The sequence below is a fragment of the Gobio gobio genome (assembly GCF_949357685.1).
Source record: "Gobio gobio genome assembly, chromosome: 1".
Taxonomy (NCBI): domain Eukaryota; kingdom Metazoa; phylum Chordata; class Actinopteri; order Cypriniformes; family Gobionidae; genus Gobio; species Gobio gobio.
In genome coordinates this window covers 66961674-66988598 of record NC_137097.1, presented here as the reverse complement: position 1 = coordinate 66988598, position 26925 = coordinate 66961674, and the positions used below count along the sequence as shown (strand labels likewise).

The 26925-nt window shown below is 38.1% G+C and overlaps 1 protein-coding gene across 22 annotated transcripts in view; it reads right to left on the bottom strand.

The window, feature by feature from the left end:
- The window catches only part of nfixb (nuclear factor I/Xb), a 203752-nt gene that overhangs the window by 19719 nt on the left and 157108 nt on the right, over positions 1 to 26925 (bottom strand). For 15 of the 22 annotated variants that reach the window (XM_079828366.1, XM_079828379.1, XM_079828365.1 and 12 more), the window contains 5 exons: positions 18030 to 18092; positions 13966 to 14040; positions 12994 to 13105; positions 11784 to 11911; positions 6895 to 6969 (listed from right to left, as the gene is read on the bottom strand). In XM_079828366.1, the coding sequence (XP_079684492.1) occupies positions 6895 to 6969; positions 11784 to 11911; positions 12994 to 13105; positions 13966 to 14040; positions 18030 to 18092 (453 nt within the window). Of the gene's footprint in view, positions 1 to 6894; positions 6970 to 11783; positions 11912 to 12195; positions 12232 to 12993; positions 13106 to 13965; positions 14041 to 18029; positions 18093 to 26925 lie in introns of all 22 variants that reach the window. The other 7 variants (XM_079828376.1, XM_079828359.1, XM_079828374.1 and 4 more) reach the window with 1 other exon arrangement.

Sequence of the window (26925 nt, the reverse complement as noted above, 5' to 3'; positions counted from 1 at the left end):
GTCTGTCTGTCTCTTCCAGTCAGCAAATCTCAAAGGAAAGAGTATAGTGTCAAAACATCAATGTCAATATTTGCCTCCATTTCCATCATCCAATTTCCAAGGATAATAAAAAAAAGGGGTAAATTACAAATTACTAGTATATACTCGAATGTACTACCATTCAAAACTTGATTTCTAAAGGATCATGTGACACTGAAGACTGGAGTAATGATGCTGAAAATGCAGCTTTGATCACAGGAATAAAATACATTTAAAAATATATTCACATAGACAATTAATATTTCGCATTACTACTGTATTTTACTTGATATCACCATTGGCCTTTAAAATAACCATACTGGTCAACCATTACCTAAAGTTCAAAATCATGTACAGAATGTCTTCAAATCCACAACATAATAGTTTTGCCATAAGTTAAGAGGTAAAAAAAAAAGCAATATACAAACGATGGGTTGATCTTCACCGCTTTAACAGGGTTTTACTGGTCAGGATATCCAGCCAATGAGCAAACAATAGAAAACTCACTCACTACACATCCCAGAGTAAGCATATTTACTTTAATAACGTGTCTGGTTTATGTGTGTATTAACTTCAGAATTCCAATATACTCGAGCAACCGCATTAGTAATGCCAACCGAACAGAACGACGCGCTTTCACAAACCAAATGCAAATGAGTAAATAAACCGTAAATACAAACCGTTTACAGACTCGGACATAAAAACACCCTAAACGTCACCTGGGGAGCCAAATCAGAGGCTTTCACTCGACTTTTCAGCGCTGAGGGGAAAAAGTAAAACACAAGCGGTTCTGTTCCAGTGGCAGGTCCCAACCCTCATGCCAAAAAGAGGAGGACAGGCGGGAAGCATGATGTGAGAATGATGAGGGAAATGAAAGGAGAAAGTATGTGATGGTTTGGTCTTCTCATATATAACGCCGCATTAATGTGTCATCCTGATCCTATAAATGTCAAACCGAGGCTCGAGCTGTCCTGAGTTTGGCATAAACACGAGGGCTGAATATACGCTGGGCTCACCCAGTGACCCAGAAACACGGCCAAACATGCCAGGACTCGGGAAGGAGAGGAAAAGGAGTTTACCATCAAATCCTCTGGCTGCTTTTGATGGAATCAATTATTAGAAGTGGTGATTTAAATACCCAATTTAAGGGTAGCCACAAATCTGCTAATGCCACGTTTAAATGTATATCTGTCTCCTTGAATATTAAAAAAAATCTGAGACCAACAAATCATCTATTATTAAAAATACCTATAAACAAACAAAGCGAAAATTGCATATAAATGAAGAAAAAATTGTGGTACAGAATTTCTTAGCGTGCTTTAAATGAAAAGGACTGTTACATTTTCATAGGTGGTGTTAAAAGCAACATTGTCTGCTGAGAAAGGTTGTGTTGCACAATCCAACAAAGTGGAACATTTACACACGATCACTGAGCATTTGTTAGGTTTTAAACAAACACCCACAAAACCGCAAGATAAATCATTATTATGCTATCTAGCTTGAGTTATTGTAGGAGAGCTCAATGAAGCTGTTTCTTGTCAAGAAGTGATAACTATATGGCAACAAAGTGAGTGTAATTTTTCTCAGAGCACACCAGATAAACTCCACAAAAACAAACAAAAATAAATTATGGCAGCGTCTCATTTTCGAAGGCTGCAGAGGTCACATTTGAAGGCTGCATATGTCATCAAGGATGTCTTATTTAAAGATGCAGTGTGTAAGTTTTAGCTGCATCAAGCATAGAGACATAGAGAAGCTACGGTGGCTTACACAGGACAAAGATGTGTTCGCCTGAGAGAGCAGAGAGTAGCTAGCGCTCTGAGCAGTTTGTCCCTTTAGGGCTACTGTAGAAACATGGCGGTGCAAAATGGCGACTTCACTGTAAGGGGACCCGCGGTGTATGTACACAGAAATGGCTCATTCTAAGGTAATAAAAACATAACGGTTCATTATCTGAGGTCTTTATACACCACTGAAAACATAGGTTATGTATATTATATTACATTTCTGTCAATAGATCCTCATAAATACTACACACTGCACCTTTAAGAAAAGTAACCATAATAAAACTGACTGTTATTATTCCTCGTGAGGTCTAAAATACTGTAATTTCTTTCTAACGGTTACTTTGCTTAAATGAGAACGCCTGATCTCAAATGTGACCTCCGGAAAACAGCCTTCAAAATGAGTCGCAGTTTATATTAATACTATTATAAATGAAGATCAAACTGTCAAAAACATTCATTTCTAATTCCCAATGCAAACAAAAACAATTTAATTTGTCTAAATATATGTAATACTAATATTGCAAAACAAAATGCAAAATGCTAATTATAGTGCAAGATATTAATAGAATAAGAAAAGTGAGTTTGCGGCAATATCTAAACACAAGCAAGGTGGCGAAATCACTGCCATCTGAACACCTTCATAGTTACAGCTGACGGTTTCCATGATCTTCCTTTCCCTGCATTCATGCACATTAGCCTGCATGTGTGTGTGTGTGTGTGGTTAGTTGTTACTGCTGGGTTATGGGTTAGTTGTTACTGCTCTGTGTTGTGCCAGCCTCAACACTCAGGCAGACTGGCAGCCAATCAAACGCTCCCGTGACCTTCCAGTCTCGCCACGCTAACAAGCTGGCCGCCAAAGAAACCTTGACCTGTCAAAAACGGCATATACAACGCCTCCTCAAACACTTGAGCAGACACACACATTCACCGTCCAACCATCAGAAAGTGCCACTTATACAAACACACACAGAAAGTCACAAATCCAAGTACAAATCCACTTGAATTTACAGCAATAATACACACAGGTTCCCAAGCCTTTTGCCTAATACACTTCCATGACTCACAAATAACTTTACACTCGCCAATGAAATATTTCGAAGCATTTAATTGTTATCGCTTATTTTAGTCTATTGATTTAAAAAAATATATAATTTACACCGAAAAGGACCAATTACTTGAAGAATGTATATTTTAAAGCATTTAATAAAAACATTGTATATTCACTTTTGAATTTTATTATAACGTTTTCAGTCGATCAAGTTTTAAAAAAAATTTATATTTGTTTTACACTAAAAGACACCAATTACTTGCTAAATATATATAATAAAGCATTTAATAAAAACATTGTATTTTCACTTTTGAATTTTATTATAACATTTTCAGTCGATCAATTTTTTAAAAATAATATATATTCGTTTTACATTAAAAAAGACCAATTACTTGCTAAATATATATATTAAAGCATTGAATAAAAACATTGTATATTCACTTTTGAATTTTATTATAACGTTTTCAGTCGATCAAGTTTTAAAAAATAATTTATATTTGTTTTACACTAAAAGACACCAATTACTTGCTAAATATATATAATAAAGCATTTAATAAAAACATTGTATTTTCACTTTTGAATTTTATTATAACATTTTCAGTCGATCAATTTTTTAAAAATAATATATATTCGTTTTACATTAAAAAAGACCAATTACTTGCTAAATATATATATTAAAGCATTGAATAAAAACATTGTATATTCACTTTTGAATTTTATTATAACATTTTCAGTCGATACATTTTTTTTAAATAATTTATATTCGTTTTACACTAAAAAAGACCAATTACTTGCTAAATATATATATTAAAGCATTGTATATTCACTTCTGAGGGGGGTTTTTTTTCACATTTTTCAGTTGATTGATTTTTAAAGTAAACACTAAAAGATAATTTTTTTCCCAATTAAATATTTAAAGCATTCAATAAAAATGTGTTATATTCAAAATAGAAATTTCCATGACTTGATAGATTTTTCTAAAATATTTTGTATAGCCAAGTCTTTGCCTTACTCTTCTAGGCCTCACATTTTTCACACATTTCTAGGTCTTCCCTGGCCGTGGGAAGCCCGTTCACTGTCCGACCTCTCGAAACCGTCACAAACAGATGTTTACAGACAATGCGCCACAGTCTAACAAGGTGAAAGAGAGGATGAAAAATAGGAGGAGATGATATATCCGTGTCAGCCCAGGGCACGAGGAAGTGATCCGGCGTATGAATGGGTTCACAGACTGCTCGTGTACCCCGGGCGACACCAGATTTAATGATAAATGACACCGTCACCTTGCAGAGTTGCCAAAGCCTCATTCAGGTAGTGAATCACCTTTGGAGCGTAGCGCAGTTCACACTCTCACACACTCACACGCGCTCGGAGCGCCACCACCACCATCATCAGCGTAACAGATGTCTTCTGTAACCCAGCAGCTCCCAACGCTGTCGACACATGGTGGAGCCATCTGGACCAGAGCTCTGGTGCTCCACAGACTGTGTGTGTGTGTGTGTGTGTGTTTCAAGTGTTCAGGGATGGGGTGGGTGTAAATATATGTGTGTGTGTGTGTGTTGTGTATTCCCATGACATCAGGAGCACCTGAGCATGCTGGCATTTTTTTGGTGGGATTTACCCATGTTTCCCTAGATTAAGATCTGTGCGACTGTGTGTTTATCATGACGTGGGCGGCAGTGGATGTGATTAGATGGAGTAGGACCCTCAGGCCAGAAACACACTCTATTGCAAGTACACAAGTTCCCGTTGTTCATAGATAGCTTGCATTCTTGCATTACTGTGGCCATTCCTGCGTAATCTGTTTTTGCGTACTCACAGGGGTGAAAGAGTTACCTTCAAATGTCTGCGGCATTAAAGTCAATGTGAATCGCCCGGTCTGATTACGGTCTTTCACTGTATCAGAGTGAAACAGGATATGCTGTGAGAAAAAAAAAGATAAATCTGGACTTGTTTTGAGGTATTTGGATAGTGAAAAACTGTCTCTGTATGACACAATAATAATAAACGTATAATAATAATTGCATTTAATATTCATGATATATTATGCATATATACATACACACCGATCAGGCATAACAAAAAAATATTCCTAATATTGTGTTGGTCCCCCTTTTGCTGCCAAAACAGCCCTGACCCGTCGAGGCATGACTCCACTAGACCCCTGAAGGTGTGCTGTAGTATCTGGCACCAAGATGTTAGCAGCAGATCCTTTAAGTCCTGTAAGTTGCGAGGTGGGGCCTCCATGGACCGGACTTGTGTGTTCAGCACATCCCACAGATCCTCGATTGGATTGAGATCTGGGGAATTTGGAGGCCAAGTCAACACCTCAAACTCGTTGTTGTGCTCCTCCAACCATTCCTGAAGCATTTCTGCTTTGTGGCGGCGCATTATCTGCTGAAAGAGCCAGAGCCGCCAGGGAATAACATTTCCACGAAAGGCTGTACATGGTCTCAACAATGCTTAGGTAGGCGGTACATGTCAAAGTAACATCCACATGGATGGAGGACCCAAGGTTTCCCAGCAGAACATTGCCCAAAGCATCACTGCCTCCGCCGGCTTGCCTTCTTCCCATAGTGCACCTGTGCCATGTGTTCCTCAGGTAAGCGACGCACCCAGACTTCGACGTGATGTAAAAGAAAACGTGATTCATCAGACCAGGCCGCCTTCTTCCATTGCTCTGTGGTCCAGTCCAGGCCCACTGTTGTCGCTGGACTGGGGTCAGCATGGGCTCCCTGACTGGCCTGCGGCTATGCCGCCCCATACCCAACAAACTGAGATGCTCTGTGTATTCTGACACCTTTCTATCAGAACCAGCATTCACTTAACAATTTGAGCTCCAGCAGCTCGTCTGTTTGATCGGACCGCACGGGCCAGCCTTCGCTCCTCACGTGCATCAATGAGCCTTGGCCGCCCATGACCCTGTCGCCGGTTCTCCACTGTTCCTTCCTTGGAGCACTTTTGATAGAGACTGACCACTGCAGACTGGGAACACACTTGCTGCCTAATATATCCCACCCACTAACAGGAGCCGTGATGAAGAGATAATCAGTGTAATTCACTTCGTCTGTCAGTGGTCATAAAGTTATGCCTGATTGGTGTATATATATATATATATATTAGATATGCGTGGATCAGCCGGCACCCGAATCCGTTGTTAAAAAAAAAAAGAATACGCAGTCATGTGCAGGAACGCCACTCTCTCGTGAACACACGCACGACAGTTGCAGTTTGTAAAGTTTTAAAATGGATATTTTTCTTACACAAACGCTTCGCTTCAGAAAGCCTTTATTGACCCCCCTGGAGCCGTGTGGAACAGTTATATGATGGATGGATGCACTTTTATATAACTGCAATCCGTGCATCACTAATATATATATATATATATATATATATATATACACATACATACATACATACACACACAGTATAGGGTGTTTTGTTATGAAACACGTTCTAACAATTTGTGGTACGCAATGATGTGTGAAATTGAGTTTGTGTTTGCATTCACATACTTGTACAGAGTGTTTCAGACCTAACAGCTTTGAAATCTCATAGCCGCGTTGAATAAACAGCTGAAATATTGCTTATAGCATGTAAACCCCTTTAAGCACACAGGCTAATTAGAATAAATCCTGCATGGAGAAGAAACAAACAAAAGTGCTAAGTAAATATCTGGAAAGGCCCGCTGCTGTATGCAACACAATCGCCATGTTTGTAAGTGTTTGTGTTATGTGAAAATCAGGATTTGGACTTCTGCTTCGGTCCACAGGGATCATATATCAGGATCTAACACAAGCAATGGATGTACAGAGAGACATCTGATGTACAAAACAAAATGAAAGCACATTCACAAGGCCACAAAACACCCGCCACCTCAGATCACCAGAAAAAAAAAACAGCAAATCAGAGAGAAGAGCCGGGGTGTGTGATGCAGCAGAGAGTTTGAAAGATAGACAGAGACAACAGACACATTTGAACACACACGTGTGTGTGGTATATACATCAATTATATATAATATGAGGGTAATGTGGTCTAACCATGGTAAGGAAACTGCACGCCATCGGATTCGTGTTTTATCTTCCTCTCCTGCATACTGGCCAAATGGTGTTGCACTGAAAAACCCAAACAGGGGAAAAGAACAGAGTTAACAATGAATGAGAGAGGGACAGATTGAGATCATATGGACAGATGGAGAGAATTTGGACCCGTTGAATCATCATCAATACATAAGAACTATACACACTTAGGAAATCATCATATGCACAAGGTCAAACACAGTATGGCTCCCAAAGTCAACCCATTCTTAGTGCACTTAAACAGTAGAGGTGAAAGCTGCACGCATCCCACAAACCATCCGATCAGCGAAAATATGAGGATATCAAATGAAATCACAGTTCACATAATTTCCATACCAAATACATGCAAGATAAAAAACGCTGCATTTCAAATCGTAATAAGCTGAAAATAGTATGTCAAAGGTGTCCACACTCTTAAAAAATAAAGGTTCTTTATTGGCATCTATGGTTCCCATGAAGAAACTTTAACATCTATGGAATATTTCTTACTTTTAAGAACTGTTCATTGAAAGTGGTTCTTCTATACGAGATCGCTTTCAGAACCTTTATTTTTAAGAGAGGTGAATTTATGAAGCATGCATTCGTATGTATCAGCTCATTCTGCCCACAGGTATGCGAAATGAGGTGCAGCCAATGTATTTTGGACATCAAAGCTAACATTGCAGAGTTTTTGAGTTTGTGGTGTGAGCACAGCAACATTTGTAACTATTTACTGCTTTGATGTATTGAGGGAATGGTGCGTGTTTAATTGTCTGATGTGAGTATACAGGTCAAGACCTACATGTCACAACAGCACTGCTCAATCTAAAATGACTTTTAAATGACTTTTCTGCCTGTGCAACATAAATCTGGCTTTTCAAACGTACATTTACATTTAGCAGACACTTTTATCCAAAGCGACTTACAAATGAGAGCAACAAACTTACAAAAAACTTACACAAAAAAAATGATACCATGGTATCCACAGTTTCCACAAAAATGACTACAGTTATGTGGTCATTTTAGATTAGCCATCACGGTCAGAGAAAAAAAAAAGTGTTGCACCACTTGAATGAAATCCCAATCCCATAATATTTTGGTAGACACTGTGGTTACCGTAGTAAATATTTCTAATAGATAGTCAATACATGAACAACACAAGAAATTGATACAGAACAATTCAATTTGAGGTCTTAATGAATAATAATGCAACATTATAAAGGTGAACTTGAAAACAAAAATATATGATATGATAAAAAGGTCTCATTTATATGGTCAAATGTTAATCTTTTTCATGTGTTTTGAGTTAATACACTGTTTAAATGTCATAACTATCACTAACAAGCTACACAAGAAATGAAGAATATTGTTCATCGAATCGAAATACAGGCTCTTATAATTAATGTTTTAGTGTCAATTATAAAATATTACATATAAAATGCTTTTTCAGCCCTAATTATGCGAGATCATTACATGAGCACATGAATTTTGTTTAGAGTGTGCCATCTTTTAAAGGCTTTTAAGCTAAGCACCAAACAAAACCGATGAATTAACAGAGAGATGATTCTAGCAATCCAATTGCATGAATAGCTGCTTTTCTCCGGGCGGGCCTAACGCTTCTAAGAACGATGAGCTCCAGTTCCAGTTATATATCCACTTGAGCTTGGTTCGGCACGATTACAAACCGGGCTGATAGAATGCGTGTAGTGAAGTCGGCACTCAGGATTGGTCACTCGTCTGTTGCCTGGCTGCCAGTTTCTCTCTAGCTGGCCAAGCTCGCTATGTGAGCAAAATATCTAATCATCTTCCGTAACACGATTGCTATTTACATATTATACCGCCTGTAACTCTTGTATTAGTAAGGCAACATCTGACGCATTCGTATTACATTCAGAAGAGCTCCGATATCAGCCCCACAGTGAAAATGAAACCGTATCCTATTTGGCGTGACGGTGGAAAAGCGGCTAATGTTGCATTTTTGTCCCAATATTATTTATTCTTAAGGTTTATTGAAGTATGGGAAGATGCTGGGCAGGTACAGAGAAAGAAAGCGAGAGCGATTAACGGGTTGATGGATAAAAAGAAGAGTCTGGCCCATCGTACAGCCCTTGTGTCCACTTATTCAGTGAATGTGATTCTGAATCCAATTGGATCTGAGTATAGAGCTATTGTACAGCTTCGTCAGAGTAGATCGCATTTTTTATTTGACAAGAACAAGAAATAAGCCTTTGATGGAAAATCGTCCAGCTCAGTCTGTCCCTCACAGCCTTGTCTTCATTCACGTCAACATAATTTTGGCGTCTATTCTGAGTAAGTAGACTTTCATTGGCGCTAGGGGTGGGCGAATACACGATATAGTTATTTTGTGTTATTTTTATCTCTTCCCTGTTATTAAAAATAAGGGAAAAAAGCTAATTACAAACAATACGATAAATACAATATAGCAAAAATATGAATTAAATTAAGTTTTTCAGGTACAATAGGTTTATTTTATAGTTTTTTTTTTTACAGAAATGTAATAATTAAATGTAGTCTTCACTGTATGAATTAAATATAAATGTATTCTTAAAGCTAAAATAGTTATTCCGTTCAGAACAGCAAGTTATTTTCTCTTTTGTTTGATTCACATCAATGACACAGAGCATCAGGTTGGTTCATTTTAATGAATTCCTCCCATCCCCTACAGTCTGAATTCAATTTTCTACCTTCGAGACTTAGATTTAGATCTCCCACTGTTAGAAGCAACAGGTACAAACATTAATTTATTTCTACTGCGGTTTCTTTGTTAAATGGGGGTATGGGAGGAGTTGTGGGAAGTAAGTAGACTTTTGGGCTGCTGCGCTCTTGTGTTTTGTTTTTTAGGTATTTTTAATGTTTGTAAACTGTTTTTATGCATGTATGTTGATCTTGTTGCAAAACAAATTGCCCTTCGTGGACATAAACGAATAAAGTGAACGTTTATTAGGCTGCTGTCACTTTAACCCGAAAGTTTTTTTTTTTTACCCACAGCCTCGCAAAGTATACTTCTCTTGACTTGTACGCGTACACAGGCGTTCATGCATGCATTTGAGCAATCTCATGTAAATACCAGGGTTGGGGTAACCTGATCGAATCAGAACGCAGATTTCGGTTTCTCATTTCGGTGCCAATTAAATTCAAACGTGCTTTTGCGCTTTGGCTGGCGTCGAGCCAGAGACATATACGCGCTCGGCGCTCATCACATATCACAACTATTCAGTGTTTTCAACCACATAATATTTATTTTAGGTTTCAGACATTTAAAAGCACATAATTACTAGAAAAAAATACACTGATGTCTACGGAAGCGGCAATAACAATCCTTTCAGACAGTTATAATTTGACTACGTGTTTTATTCATATCAGATACACATTACATAGTAACTATATAGTTTACTCTATTCTTCTCCCAGTTCAATGGTCACTTACTTTCATGTATTTCGTGAGACGAGGATGAATTTATGTGATGTAAATCCGACAGATCCGATTCTCTGAGGCGCAACTAACATGCCGGCGCACATTGTAGATCAAACAACATGATCATTATAAAATGTTTTAAATTACATCACATTCACTTACACATATTTGAAAATCAGAATATCAGATGATGACATAGTTAACAAGTTTGTGAATATTTTGAATAAAAAAGAAAAAAAGAAATAAACCCGATACAGCTGAGCTGTCATACAGCGCTATTGTGGCAGCTGAGTGTCATGTGAGAAGCATTATGCGTCGCCATGGAAACAATAAGGCGATGCATTCTAAAATAATTAGCCAGAGAATATGGTCATATTTCAAAATGAAGCTGAACCTTGAAGCTGGTATGTAGCATACCAATACTTAGCTGTTATTAGTACTGTAGTGTAGCTGTTATTTAGTGTTAAATTAGGCCTATTGTAATTGGGTTAGATGGCTTAGGTTTTACTGTGAATTTGTTAAGTAAATTGTGTTTTGTATCTATTTATATTTACATATTTAAGTATACTTTAAACTTTTAATAAATTGTTCAATTTAAAGAATTTGTAATACATTTTTTTCAATAAAAAGCCCTTCTTAAATGTCAACCACCGTTGTTTTGTGGCTTTTCTTTCTTTCTTTTTTTTTTAAAGTTTCGGTTTAGGCACCAGTATCGTGAAAAAACCCAAACGATACCCAACCCTAGTAAATCCTGCACAAAAATTCAATGTGCATGTGCAACCTGTGCGTACAGTATGCACGTACTCTTCTGATGACGAAATTCGAGTTACGCGCACTGTACGCTGACCCTGGTGTATGCGTAAAAAGTGAAGTATACTTTGGCCTTAACCCTAACCCAAACGCATGGATCCATTATATTGATACACATCCTGTTTACAACCAACTGTTCACTTTCACTTGAGATACAACTGGCTGTGTTTACATACACAGGATGGGCATTGTGACATTATTGCGTGTGTATTCGACCATTCAAGCGCAATGAGACGTGAAAGAGAACTGAATTTGCAATCGCATGCTGAGAGACGCGGCTTTCTGTGCATTCACTATGTCAGTGTGACAGTCAGCAAGAGCACCGCCTTGAGATCCTTTTCAGGATATATTTTTAACAATCAAGCACGTCCCACTCTTTATATTCTCATTCATGCATTTTATCACTCTGGAGTGTCAATAGTGCTATATATTTACATACCGTGATATACACGATATAGCAAAATCTCTGATAGATTTTATACCGTGGTAATGATATATATATATCGCCATACCGCCCAGCCTTAATTGCAGCAGCACCAAATATAAACAAATCGACTTTTCAACACGAGTGGTGGTCAAGTGAGGCATCTGAAGAGCCAGAGAGGTTGTGGGTAAAGCGACTGTACCTGCATCGACATCATTGGGCCAGCCGCTGGGCTGGGATGCTCCTGGGGCAGGAGAACGTCCCGAATAGAAGACATCATCCACCGGGCTCTCCATCTCACTGTCGTCAATGGATTTACGCTTGTTGGAGCTGAAAGAGAAAAGAAAGAGAGAAGGTAAGGGGGGGGATTTTATATCATTTCAATATCAATATCATTTCCTTTCATGACTGGTCTCAAAAATGGGAATGTTTTAATTACAAATAATTTTACAATAGAAAAATATGTACATTTAAACATTACATCCCACCCCAAATCATCAGAAATGTAAGATCACCACATTATCTTAGCAGAATGAGACATTAGATGAGCAAAGACAGTATAGAGTTAGACAGCAGAGCTTGAAGTGAATCAGACCACAGGAAGTGTGGAGTACCTCCGCGGGAGACTGGCATACAACTCCATCTCAGTCCTGCAGCGTTTGAAACATGACGGCGAGACGAGAGAGAAGGGACAGGAGAAGAGAAAGGTAAAGAGACAACAATGACAGCAATCAAGCAGACAAAGGTGAGAGCAGCAGAGAAAAGGGTAGACAGATAGACAAATATATATATATGAACGAAGAGGAAAGCAAGAACGCGCGAGGGCTACCAGCATGCATTAAAGATAATAAACCAGACACAGGTCGACTTGTAAAGATGTTTAAAGACAAGCACGAGTTTATTAGTATAGAGTAAGAAATGAATCAAAATGTGTGCTCTATAATTTTGCGGTTTATTAATGCATAACATCTGATGTAATTCTATTCTGGCCTATAGTTCATTTGAATTATTTATATTTAAATTGATTTTAAATGTGTATGTATTTTTTTTTAAGTATTTAATGAATCATTTTACACAAATGTGTTACAGTTTAAATATTTAAAAAAAGAGTTTCATTGAAAGTAAAAAATATGAAATAAAAAAAGGAAAATGACGTTCAGGGAACTAATATTGTTGGAAGGGGTCCATGGGAAAAAAATTAATTTACAGAAATTTAAATGATTACCGTTTTCTTTTGCTTTCTTAAGATTGGTCAGAAAACATTTAATTATAATTTTTTTTATCTTACACAAAACTTCACACATAAATGTTTTTAACTTTTACATTTTAGCATGGTGGTCTCTTGCAAGGAACCCCCTTTTATTTGGCACCCCAAAATTGAAACCACCTGGGACAGGAAAATGTGTGTGTACCTGGTCGATGGCGTGGACGTAATGGAGCGGCGACCCAGGTTGATGTTGTAATATCCTGGACTGTCAAGGTCGGCCAGAGAGAAGTTGGGTCCGGTTGCTGTGGCAACTGGTGCTGGATTACATGCAGACAGAGAGAAGTCAGGTAAATTAATCCCATCATCCATCATTGTTGCTTCATGACATGCTTCTCCAGTCTATAAAAAACCTTGTCAGTAAAGACGACATTTACAAAGTTACAAAATAATTATTTTTCCAAATAAATTCATTTGAACTTTCTATTTGCCAAAGAATCCTGTAAAAATGTGTCATGGTTTCCACAGAAATATGAAGCAGCACAAGTGTTTTCAACACTGATAATAAATCATAAATGTTTCTTGAGCATCAAATGTGTGATTTCTGAACGATCATGTGACACTGACACTAAATTGTTCTAAATTTTTCAACTAAATATCCAAATAAATCTAATTATTAAACTAAATTAACCATATAAACTAAATTACTGATCTAATGCCCACATTGTCACTGCATGATGATTTAAATGAACTGATGACACAACCGTTTTCTCCAGAAAGGCTATACGGCTGAATAAAATTATATTGCATTATTTTCCTGTTTAACACTGTAAAGCTGCTTAGAAACAATCTGCATTGTTAAAAGCGCTATATAAATAAGGTTGACTTGACTTGACACTGAATTTGCGGAAAATTCAGCTTTGATCAAAGGAAAATGTTAGATTTTAATATAAACTAACAAAACATTTTTAAAAAATCCAACTTAAAAAACATCTAACTTTTGTCTGTGATGTATGAATGTATATTTTATTTTAAGCGTTAGTTTATTGGTATGTTACTGTTACTGTTGAAAAGAAAAACACAATGATTTTAAGGATTTAAAACCTTTTTAGTTCCAATAAAATGTTGATATTTAAGAATGCCGGCTGCTGATCAAAAAGCCCCTGCTCATGTGACTTACTCTGTGACACACGGACCAGCTCCGCCACGTTCCACACGCCTGACGTCACAAAGCAGTCCTGGAAACTCAAGTGACCTGAAGAGAGAGAGAGAGAGACAGAGAGAGAGACACAGAGAGAGAGAGAGAGAGAGAGAGAGAGAGAGAGAGAGAGAGAGAGAGAGAGAGAGAGAGAGAGAGAGAGAGAGAGAGAGAGAGAGAGACAGAGAGAGAGAGCAGAAATGAAAACACACTACAGCAACAAATTACACTGGAGAAAAAAACCCATATTTACTCATCTGCACCTGTCAAACACACGCACACACAAAATAAACATGGCTCAATTGTCATAAAAAGGCCGGGAGCATATAATTACAGTCATCGGCTGGCACATGTTCTCCATCTCGAAGAAATAACAGGCTACCCCGTACTTATGGTTAAACTCCAACCCAGCGCTCCCATCTCAGCTAAAACGTAATGAGGACACTAAAAATGCTTTATGTCACACTTAAGAGTGGGTGTTCAGCTGCAGTGTGTGTGCGAGACGCTGCATACAAATATACAAACGTATTTGCTTTCGCTGTGCATATGGGATTTCAATATGTACTTTTGTGTGTGTGGGCAAAACGGGTGAATGAGCCATGCTTCCACACCCATCTGTAGTGCTGGCTGAGGTCAGCATGTGTGTGTGTATGTGTGTGTGTGTGCCGGTTAACCGCAGCGAGGCCGGGCGCATGAGCTCAGTGTCGCCCGCGCCACAGCCATGTGGTTCCCATCAGCCAATCACGGAGTGATTTATGAGCGTATCACCATTCACCGTCACAGCCGACGTAGCAACACTTTACTATAATAAACTCAGATGGAAATGGCTTCTGCACACTCTTGCCGTACATGTGACTATATCAGCGTAAATAAACCGGCGTACGTTATCAATCGCCCTGTATTTGCAGGTCTAGGGAGAGCGGCTCACCCACAGATCCATCTGTTGACTGGCTGGCGGAGTGGAAAATGGTGGCTGACACATTGATTGGCGTAGGGATTTCATCATGTCGTTTCAACCAGAGCTTTAGAAGATTTGAGCAGACTGCTTCTTAAACAATCAGGTTTCTTCAATAGGTTTTTTTTTTCATGTTCAGCAAAGAAAGAACCCTCTAGAAGAACTTTTTTTGGGTGAATGAATAAGGGGTTTTACCGCACTGTCATTGAAGAACAGTCTGTAAAAAAAAAAAAAAAAAAAAGATCGGGGTTTTTTGTGTATAGAACATTTTGAAAATCTAAAGAACCTTTTCTACTACAAATAACTATAATCAGAGGTGGACAGTAACTTGAGGACTGTACTTAAGTACACTTTACTTGTATCTCTGCTTTACCTGAGTATTATTTTTTTGGGGAAACTCTGACTTTAACTTCACTACATTTGAAAGACAAATATCGTACTTTTTACTCCACTACATTTCTATCAAGGTCCTCGAAGTCGAAAGTCGTTTCTGTAGCAGCTTTGAAAGTCAGTGGATGATTTTTTTTCTTCTTTAAAAGGTTATTTTTTTATTATTATTTATCAGTAATCACTCTTGTATAGGGTCATGTGAAGTTTCCCAACAATTTTTGAACACTGATCAGTTTATAGCAAAATGGAAGAAGACGGTTCCTCTGCGCAGTGTGTGCACCCATGGCCATACTTAAAAAGTATGTTTCAGTTTTCTGAAAAGATTAAAGATTAGGTCAGTTGGCATACACTTGATGCATGTCTCATAAAACGTACAAAAATGTAAACAGTTAAGTAAACAGAAGAGTAAACAGTTGCGAGAACATCGGATGTGTATCAGAGTATAAGGTCCATGCATTCAGCCTTAAAGTGACAGCAGCTTTGTAACTTTTATACAAGTATTTAAATTAGTTTAAGGTAGTCTTATGCTAGCATGTCGGATGGAGTGTCACTGACTGGCTTAAACCACCATGGTGGCATAATGTGCATTTATACAACAATAATAAAATAATGCATTGACATAAAAAATGAACTTTACTTTTGATACTTAAAGGGGCTATATACGTTTTTCTGAAATTTAAACTCGCGACTGACACCTGTGGCCAAAAAACAGAACTGCTCTTATTTTCTGCTCGCTCTCGCAGCGGTGGTGACGTCACATCCGCAGACAGCGCGGGAAAAAAACGACCCGCCAGAAAATAGGAAAAATAGGATACAGGCTTATAGGTGCACCCACTGTGAGCGGACAAGGTGTCAGTATGCTCATCAGGAGATGTTTGAGTCATAAATGGTCAAATAAAAAGGCTATTGTTACGTTTATTTTGGGGAAAAAGTTGCATATAGCCCCTTTAAGTACTTTTAAAAACAAATACTTCTGTACTTTTACTTTAGTAAAAATCTGTTTTTACAACTTTCACTTGTAACGGAGTAATATTTGACTAGTAGTACTTTTACTCAAGTACTAGAGTTGTGTACTTTGTCCCCCTCTGACTATAATTAGGGTCTTTATCTGCATTATGGTTCAACGTAGAACCTTATATACTTTGTAGAAAGAACCTTTCACAGTGTCAATAAAGAACCAGAGTGTAGGTATCTTAAGTTAACTTCATGGTTCTTTGTAAACTCCAAAAAAAGTTCTTGATGTTTCATTATAGGTTCTTCAGATTAGTGTTTTAAGTTTCTGGGGACTTTAAAGCACAAGTACCGAGATGATTTTCTAAAGAACTAGGTAATAAAAAGTTCTTTGTGGAGTTCTTAGAGGAAAAGTACATCTAAAATAAAATAAAATCAGTATTTACTCACATTTGTCTTCTTTGAAACACAAAGTTGAGCAAAAAGGGGAAGTTTAGCAGAACGTTGACACTACCTTTATGGATGTGGTAGTAAGAACCTTCTACCTAACAACATCTTTTGTGCTCCACAGAATAAAGTCACGAATTTGGAAAGACATTAGGACTCTTAAAAATAAAGGTTCTTTATTTCCATTATGGTTCGACGAAGAACCTTTAGCTAAGAACACACCAAACCGACGCCGACCAACTAGTGGCAACGAAAGCAGACTGCAGAGTTGGCTCACGTTGGCAGTGTCTGGGTCCAAAGTTGCCCTGACACACCAAGCAGACGCTCGACATCCGGCGGCCAAGTAGCACGTCCGTTCTTCGTCTGCGTAAGAGTAAATGGCTTTCCGTAGCAGCTGGTGGCAGAAGTCTGTTTTCGTTAAAAAGCGCACCTCATAATCTCGCTCATCACAGACAGTCACTTCTGGGGGTTTTTTCTCGTGCACTGGTTCGCTAGCAGAACAGCCAATCAGAACGATCAGATGGCCTGACTGACCGACAAGCACGGACGCCGATTCAACATATCGAATCGGCTGAAAAATAGCCAACGAGGACCAATGTCAGCCGATGGTGTGGAACACATCGAGACGCACGAAAACTGCCCGACGGCCGACCGTCGGCTTGGTGTGTTCCAGGCTTTTGGAGAAAAGGTTCTTTGCAGTGGAAAAAGGTTGTTTAGATGATTAAAATCACAACAAAAATGCACTGTACAAAAATAAGAAGTTGAGAAAACTCATAAACTTTGAGCATACTTATGGAAGATTTGTTTGTATCAACGTAATTAAATTTGGTCTGCGGTTTCAACCAACATAATATAATAAGTTCCAAGGATCCAAGTTCATTAAGTTCGCATTTAAGTAAAGCAGAGTTTGTCTAACTTGTGTTTCAGTTTGTTTAACAAGGAGTTACTTCTATGCAACAAAATAAAATCAAAAACACTACAACAAGAGCTAAAACAGCATTTAATTCCATTCCATTTTTCATCATATAGTTCAATTAACCTATAAAATAGATTTATCTGGAAAAAATACAGTGTGGTTCCTTCAAGAATTTTTCACGTAACGGGTCTTGTGGGAACCGGGAACCCCATTTTTGGTTCTTCCAGGCACCTTTACGTGAAGTTTTAATTAAATGAAGACTTTAATTTCTGGGTTGTATGGTATTAAGACTGTGAAATCCTTTTGGAACCGTTAGCAGTCCTTTAGCAGTGTGTAGATGTTAAGTGTGTGTGCGTGTGTTTGTGATTTTCGTCGTGCATGACACACCATTGGGCGGAGGCTTGATGTCTGCTTCTCCTTGTTGGTTGGAGTTATCCGATTGTCCAGATTCTGCAAAGCCGACAGAAAGAAAGAGAGAGAGAGAAAGAAAGGAGGGGAAAAAAAGAGAGCAGATTAAACATGGGACGTCTGGGTTCAGTCCAAAGGTGCCTGAATCAATTAGCAGATGTAGAACATTCGGGATATTCTCTGCCAGCGCGTATTCAATGTAGCGCTGAGGCGACGCAGCTGGAAATGAGACATGCAAAATGAGCTCCGGTTCTGGATCATTTACACGATATTCAGTCAAAATTGGGACCTTTATACAGGAAATCTGATGTTCTGTCTTCTTGTTAATTTGACTTATACACTATTGTTCAAAAGTTGGTGGTCGGTACGTTTTTTAAAAATGTTTTTAAAAGTTTGTTATGCTCACCAAGGCTGCATTTATATGATCAAAATATGCAGTAAAAACTGTAATATTGTCAAATATTACAATTCAAAATAACTTTTCTATTTTAATGTACTTTAAAAAGTAATTTATTCCTGTGATCAAAGCTGAAAAACTCCAGTCTTCAGTGTCACATGATCCTTCATAAATCATTCTCATATGATGATTTGATGCTCAAGAAACATTTATGATTATTACTATTATCAATATTGAAAACAGTTGTGCTGCTTAATATTTTTGTGCATTTTTTTTCAGCAATTAAAATGAAAAAATTGACATTTTCTTTTGCAACATTATAAATGTGTCACTTTTGATCAATTTAATGTTTTATTTCTTTAAAAAAATCTTTCTGACACCAAACTTTTGAACAGTAGAGTAGGTTTGTCAACACACATTACCAATGCTGGGGGAATGCATTACAAGTAACTTGAGTTACGTAATCAGATTACTTTTTCAAGTAACTAGTAAAGTAACGGATTACTTTTTCAAATTTACAACAAAATATCTGAGTTACTTTTTCACATTTATTTGACTGACAGCTCTCCTGCCCCCATGTTGAGAAAAATGGAGAGTAAGTGCAGAGGCGTTGTGTGTAAACATGATGGTTATTGTAGTTCTAGACTTAATGTGAGAATTTACTCATCTCACTTGCACAATAAAGATTCAGTACTCCTCAAAATGAATAAAATCAGTCAAATGCAAAACCAGAGTACTATGCAAACTATTAATAAAAAAATAAATGTTAAATAAAACAAATATTTTGATGCATTTGATCTACTTTTATTGACCAATGTCTTGCTGCTGACCTTTGATGATTCAGTTAAACCATGAGCAAAAATAACTAGATTTTATTGGTAAAAAAAATTCTCTCTTGCGTCCTATTCTTCCATTATCCAGAATGGCAGCACAGCAGAGCTGTGCCCTCTACTGTACATGCGTTGCATTTTTACATCAGCCTGAGGCTTATTATTTCAATTTTGGTATGAAGAGGTCTTTACATTTGCACAAAAATATAATTTTTTTGTTATAGAAAACAAAAAAATAAGCCCATCCCAGGTGAGAAAAAGTAACGCAAAAGTAACGTAACATTACTTTTCTTAAAAAGTAACTAAGTAACTCAATTAGTTACTTTTTAAGGGAGTAACGCAATATTGTAATGCATTACTTTTCAAAGTAACTTTCCTCAACGCTGCATATTACCATTACTATTGCTCATTCTTTGGGTTGCTTAGTAAACTGTAAAAAGTATTAAATGCCTGCACTACAGACTTGAATAATACCTCAAATGACATGGATTTCAGAATCAAATTCTGCCTAGGTCAATAAATAAAGATTATATTATGTTATTTTAATATAACAATATCAAAATCAAGACATAAAACCACAAAACAGTCTTTCGATCATGAAACAAAAGCCCGGCAACACCGACCCCAGGTGTGTTAAAAAAACACTTCTGGACTTGGTCAGTCGGGTCCACAGTTGTTGTTGTTTTGTCTTCTAGCGAGTAAAAACAAGATACACACATCCTTGTCCATTTGAGGCTTGAAGTTGCGCTAGTAATCTGAAATCTATAAATCTGCAAAATATACATCCGAGAGCAGCCTGGCCGGTGAAACCCAACTCTTGCCATATAGCTCATAAGATGTAGACAAAGGCTGGTGTGCAGCCATCGAGTTGTTTGGACAATGTCTCCGAAGGCTTTTTATCTTAGAAAGTATAGTGATCTTGGAGAGAGACCAGACCCCTGCGGCTGTTTGAATTGGCCAAGACTCACTAACCCCTTTTTTCCTATATGCACTGCGGTTTTGCTAACTATAGACCCTCAGAAGGATGTCACTTGGTTACTTTGGCCTTTCCGTGTGTCTGCTGAGTATTGATATGTGTCACCTCTTCAGCCAATCATGCTTATGTTATTAAGTGTTTTTAGCATGTTTGCTAGTTGCTAGGGGTGCTCACTTGCTAGCCCAAGTCAAACAGCCCGCCCTCTATGATATTCTGCTCTCAAGATATGGCTTGAATTTGTTCAAAGTATGAGACATAGCAGTAGTGGTGTTTAGCCTTAGCATGCACCACTAATTATGTGCATCAACAGAATGTGGTTTTAAAAAAAACATCACTATACGTTTCGAATGAAAAAACAAACGCGTCAGCTCCCTCTTTTCTTCTTTTCTCTCTCTTGCACCCCCTCGTTCGCTTGCTGCTGTTGTTGTATGGAATCCTGGCAGCCATCTTAGCGCTTGGCAGCCATCTTAGCATTGGCGGTACCAGAGCATTCCAGCTAGCTTACAAAAGCACCCACACACAGACACACTCCTCTCACAGAGAGAAAACCTCTCATCCAACATGCTATACGCTAAAAGCCTTGCAAATGAAGGTTATTTTCAGCTACTTGTGCTAAATGCTAATTGACGGGGAAAATATCGACTGCTTTTGGTTTGCAGACGCTGATACTGTGAGCTGATACATCAATAAAGTTGCTTTGGTCGACTCAATTGAATGTTAAGCACTTTAATTAACTCATCCAATCTCATTTTAAATGTTATATATATTATACTTCTTACAAAAACTACTATGGTGGTACCATGATGTACAGTAGTCTTTCACCTGAGTCCCACTAAAAATAAAAACCTCCAAAATATCTGTAAAATAAATAAATCATAATATTAAATCATAATAAAACAACAAAACAATAAACAAACAAATAAATAAAACCAAACATCCAACCATTATTACCATAATGTCATTCCCACAAAGAAAAACGATGCTATTACCAAAGTTATTTTTGTATCATTTAAATATTATTAAACTTTTTTTTCCTCATATTTTGAATGTTTTTATTTTTATAATTTCTATTTTCAAAATGAAAAAAAAATAAAATAAATTATTATATATATATATATATATATAAATAATATTGCCATGCCGACTAGCGGAAATAAAGCAAGTGTTTAATATTTTATCTAATTTAAGTGCTATATAAGTGCTGCAATCTGTCAGCCATGTGCAGGCCGCTAATTATCAAATTTCACTGCATTCAATATTGTAAAGTGGACTCTAATCAGAATCATTGGCTGTGTCTGAAATCGTCCCCTATACCCTTTTAAATAGGGAACTATTTGAGGCAACAGTCCTTTGTAGTGGTGTTCGAAACCATATTGGACATTATCGAGTGCACTCATTCAATCCCATAATGCACCACAATAATAAGTGTGCAACTGATGTCTCAATCAGCTCCCTAGTTCAGTAGTCGGGGCACTGATCAGGGAGTCAGCCCATTGACTTATATACTATTGACTAGTACTGAACTAGGGAGCTGATTGAGACGCACCCGTACAATCAACGGCTAGATACCCATCATGCACTGTGAGGGTTGTAGCAAATAAAGTCCCGCGTCTGACGAGAAGATGGCGTCCACAGCTGAATCCATCCATTCATTTTCCAAACCGCTGGTCCAATGTGGCTACAGCGTAATATCATACAGGTATAAATTAATTTTTAATTGATTATTAAATGGTTTAATTAAAGGGTTAGTTCACCCAAAAATGAAAATTCTGTCATTAATTCCTCACCCTCATGTCGTTCGACACCCGTAAGACCTCCGTTCATATTCGGAACACAAATGAAGATATTTTAGTGTAAAGCTGATGGCTGAGAAAGGCTTCAGATTGGCCTCCATTGGCATTCAGTACATTTACACTCCCAAGTCCCATAAAAGGCACTTAAAACGTCGTTACAAAGTCCATCTCACCACAGTGGCTCTACAATAATTTTACGATGCGACGACAATAGTTTTTGTGCGCAAAAAAAATCAAAATAACACCTTTATCCAACTTGTTCTTGTCTTCCGTGTGTGCCTCCACGACGCATGCGCGAGAATATGACGTAGCGCCAGCGTTCGGTAATCTATGAAATGCTCACTTAAGCCCCATTTTGAGCACTACGCCGAGACCTAAAGCACGATCAATGTAGAATTCAACAGCTTAGACACGCGCGTCTTCCTCTGCTTGTAAACAAATCGCTTCTGGGTCATCTGTCCGAACGCCAGATCTGCGTCATATTCTCACGCATGCGTCGTGGAGGCACACACGGAAGACAAGAACAAGTTGGATAAAGGTGTTTTGATTTTTTTTGCGCACAAAAACTATTGTCGTCGCATCGTAAAATGATTGTAGAGTCACTGTGGTGAGATGGACTTTGTAACGACGTTTTAAGTGCCTTTTATGGGTCTTGGGAGTGTAAATGTACTGAATGCCAATGGAGGCCTATCTGAAGCCTTTCTCAGCCATCAGCTTTCAACAAAAATATCTTCATTTGTGTTCCGAATATGAACGGAGGTCTTACGGGTGTCCAACGACATGAGGGTGAGGAATTGATGACAGAATTTTCATTTTTGGGTGAACTAACCCTTTAAGGTTTATACAGGCTTGTTTCCATGACAGAGTTCAAGATAATTGCTAAGTGTCAAATGATTATTAAACAACAAGCAGAAACTATGAAAAAGCGCTGCACTCAGTGTCCGAATTCGCTCACTCAAGTGGAATATATTAGTGCACTCTAAAAAAATAAATGGTGCTATATGGCACTAAAAGTGGTTCTTGGCTCGTAATCATAGGGGAACCACTTTTGGTGCTATATAGCACCATATCTTAACAGGTTCTGCATATGGTAGCGGTGCTATATAGCACCTCAGTCATCCCAAAGAACCACTGAAGAACCACTGAAGGATCAAGATTTGGTGCTATACAGCACTTAAAGGATTAGTTCACTTTCAAATAAACTTTTGCTTATAATTTATTCACCCCCTTGTCATCCAAGATATCCATGTCTTTTTGTCTTCAGTCGAAAAGAAAAGATTTTTGATGAAAAGATTTCAGGATATTTCTCCATAAAATGGAAGTCAATAGACTCCATATGGTTCAAGGTCCAAATGAGAGGTTCAATACAGCTTCAAAAGGGCTTTAAACCACATCAAACGGTACCAGACGACCGATAAGGGTCTTATCTAGCGAAACGATCGGTCATTTTTTTTTAAATAAATAAAGTTTAAGTTTTATAAGCACAAATGTTCACCTTGCTCGGTTCAGTGATGCGCGCTCGTGACGTCACGTAATACACAATTACGTTGAAAAGGTCACGCTAGACGCAGGCGGAAGTACTGAGTCAGTGTTTACAAATGAGCGGAAGGAGGACCGTATCCACATATTCAAACGTCTTTGCGCCTGCGTTTAGCCTGACCTTTTCAACGTAATTGCGTTTTACGTGACGTCACGAACAGATCAAGGCGAGCATTTGTGCTTATAAAACGTAAACTTTATTATTTAAAAAAAAAAAGACCGATCGTTGCGCTAGATAAGACCCTTATTGATCGTCTGGTACCGTTTGATGTGGTTTAAAGCCCTTTTGAAGCTGTACTGAACCCCTCATTTGGACCTTGAACCGTATGGGGTCTATTGACTTCCATCATATGGAGAAAGATCCTGAAATCTTTTCATCAAAAATCTTCATTTCTTTTCGACTGAAGACAGAAAGACATGGATATCTTGGATGACAAGGGGGTGAATAAATGATAAGCAAAAGTTTATTTGAAAGTGAACTAATCCTTTAAAGTGGTTCCCCTATGAGCCAAAGAACCACTTTTAGTGCTGTATAGTGTGGAGTAATGTAGGGAATAATAAATGAGGGTATAGGGGAACACATTTCGAACACAGAACCAATGGCTTCTGTGAATTCAGAACAGCTATAATCCATATTGATTAGCGCCCTCTGGTGGTGTGGATGTATGAGCGCAGCTTAAGAAGAAGTCTCGGATGACCTCCAATCCAATTACATGGCACATTAGTGAAGCTCACTATGCCGAACTGGACGCGAGTGAATGAGAGAGGCCGCGCTATTGGGCACAGACAAAGCGTGGATGAGCAGGGGGCCAGATCATCAAAACTCAAACACACAAAAGAGAGCCTGTCCATTATTAGAGCACAGACTCCAGCCTATGGAGTCCAATCAAAACTGTTATCAGCATGCAACCACACACACACACACACACACATGCTACTGCATCCAACAATGTTCATGCTAATCCTTATCTTCCCAGCACACACAGTCAAAGGACCCCTGAACACACCATGCCAAAGATACTGCGCGACACATACACACACACACAGTGGCAATGGGTTTTTAACATTACAAAAGTGCCTTTACAATGGTAAAACACTTCTTCAGTAAGTAATGTTTGACAGGGTATTTAAAACCATTACCATCCCTAAACACCAAGTGTTGATCATTCACACACCCATTTCTTAAAAGACAACGTCTAATTGATTAATTTAGCATGCACATATTCATAAATGACTGCGCTTGTGAGAGCAAAGGAATATTTGTTATTATAAAAATACAATTAAAAAAATCACCATTTTGGTCTGTTCTGCCCTTTGTAGAGGTAAACTGAATGGTCTTGACCCTATAGGATCTCCAAAAAGTTTTTGCTAAGGAACTAAACAAACCCCAAACCCTGAATATTCAAATTCGACATGTAACTCGTCCTGTGCTTCACTAAGTGATAAAATGTATTTGTTGTATGATGGGCTAACCACTCAATAATCATGCGAAACACCAAAGCAACTACACTAAAAATCTAAATGGCATCTCAATAAGCACTTCCCAACTTTATGCATTCGTTTATTGAATATTAAAACTAGTATTAAAAGTAATATTAAAACTACTAGCAAATATATTTATAAAGTATTACCACAAAATGTGTTGCTTCATGAGGGTTTTAAAGTTCAATTTAACTCCTACCAACAACTCTAAAAAAAATCTGCGACAAAGAAAATGAAATCAACCGGAGAGCAAAGTTGCTTTAGAGGCGGAAAGATGTAAAATATAAACTTTTACAACAAACATTTACTGCCCCACAGTAAGATTTTTTTTTCTTTAAATGTAAGATTACACACACACACACACACACACACACACACACACACACACACACACACACGCACACAGTAAAGACAGTAAAGTGTCAGTAAAGACATTTATAATGTTACAAAAATGTATATTTCAAACAAATGCTGTTATTTTCTATTAATCAAAGGATCTTGAAAAATATATATCACAGTTTCCACAAAAAATATTTAGCTGCACAACAGTTTTCAACGGTTAATATAATAATGAGGGTTTCTTGAGCATCAATTCATCAAGGATCATGTGACTCTGAAGACTGGAGTAATGATGCTGAAAATGAGCAGAAAGAAAAAAAAAAATCTTACTGACCCTAAACTTTTGAACACAAAAAGTCCAGGAAAGTAAAATAAGAGAGTAAAAGGGTCAATTTTGAATGTTTACTTGAATGAAAATGGTCCAAATTTATCTTTACCCTAAAGAGAAAACATTACTTCTCTCTCTCTCTCTCTCTGTGTGTGTGTGTGTGTGTGTGTGTTTTAGTTGGAGAGGCATGTTAGATCCCCTGGATTCAAACGTCACGGCTTATGATGACAAATACATGGAAAATGTATTCCGCATGAAAATGTGCAATGCATTTCCCTGAAAAAAAAAAAACACAAAAAAAAAAACCAATGCACGCCTCCACACCTAAGGTACACAGACGCAGACACACACACACAACGGTGCAGAATGAAGAGGCAGCACAGCTTTTCCAATTGGGTTTTGCTTAAGAGGTTTATCGGTATGTTGCTAAACATTCTGACCTTTTTTTTTAATCCGTAATGCGCTTAAAATGTTCCAAACCCTCCTAATCCCCACGGCGATCCCACACAGATGTTCTCTGAGCTCTTTTATTGGACTTTATTTGAGTATTTGCCCCCCTCCACCGGCACTTATTTATTCATTTCCTATCTTATGAAAGCACACTCCATCCTGTGCCCGCGCCCCCTCAGCCCTGCGTTTCCCAGCAGCCCCTGCAGCGAATGAAATCAGGCAGCTTGCGCTTTTAAAGGGGGTCTATACCTGCTCCGGACCCCCCCGGCCATGCATGTTTCTAGATTAATATGTATGTGAGCGCTCACGGGGAGCGGATATGAAATGGGAACGTGTGTAAAAGTGGCAGGTGTGTTTGGAGTTCGCATGTAAGTGTGTGCGCATATGCACACGGGTATTACGATGAGAAACTGGGCATGGATTTGTGTTTCCTCTGGCACGTATGTCTGTGAGCGTGTATGTGCATTTGTATGCGTTGTCGATGCGATCGCTGGCCACACATATTGCATATTGAACATCATTTACATGATGGCAGTACATGTTTACGTTAGAGGATCATTTAAAGGGACAGTTCACCCAAAAATAAAAATCTGGTCATTGTTTACTCGCCCTCGTGTGATTCCAAAACCTAAAACATGACTTTCTTTTGTGGACCTTAAAAGGAGATGTTTGGTAGAGCATTCACGCTGCACTTTTCCATTCACTGGAAGTAAATGTGTTCAGATGCCATTAAAAGCCATC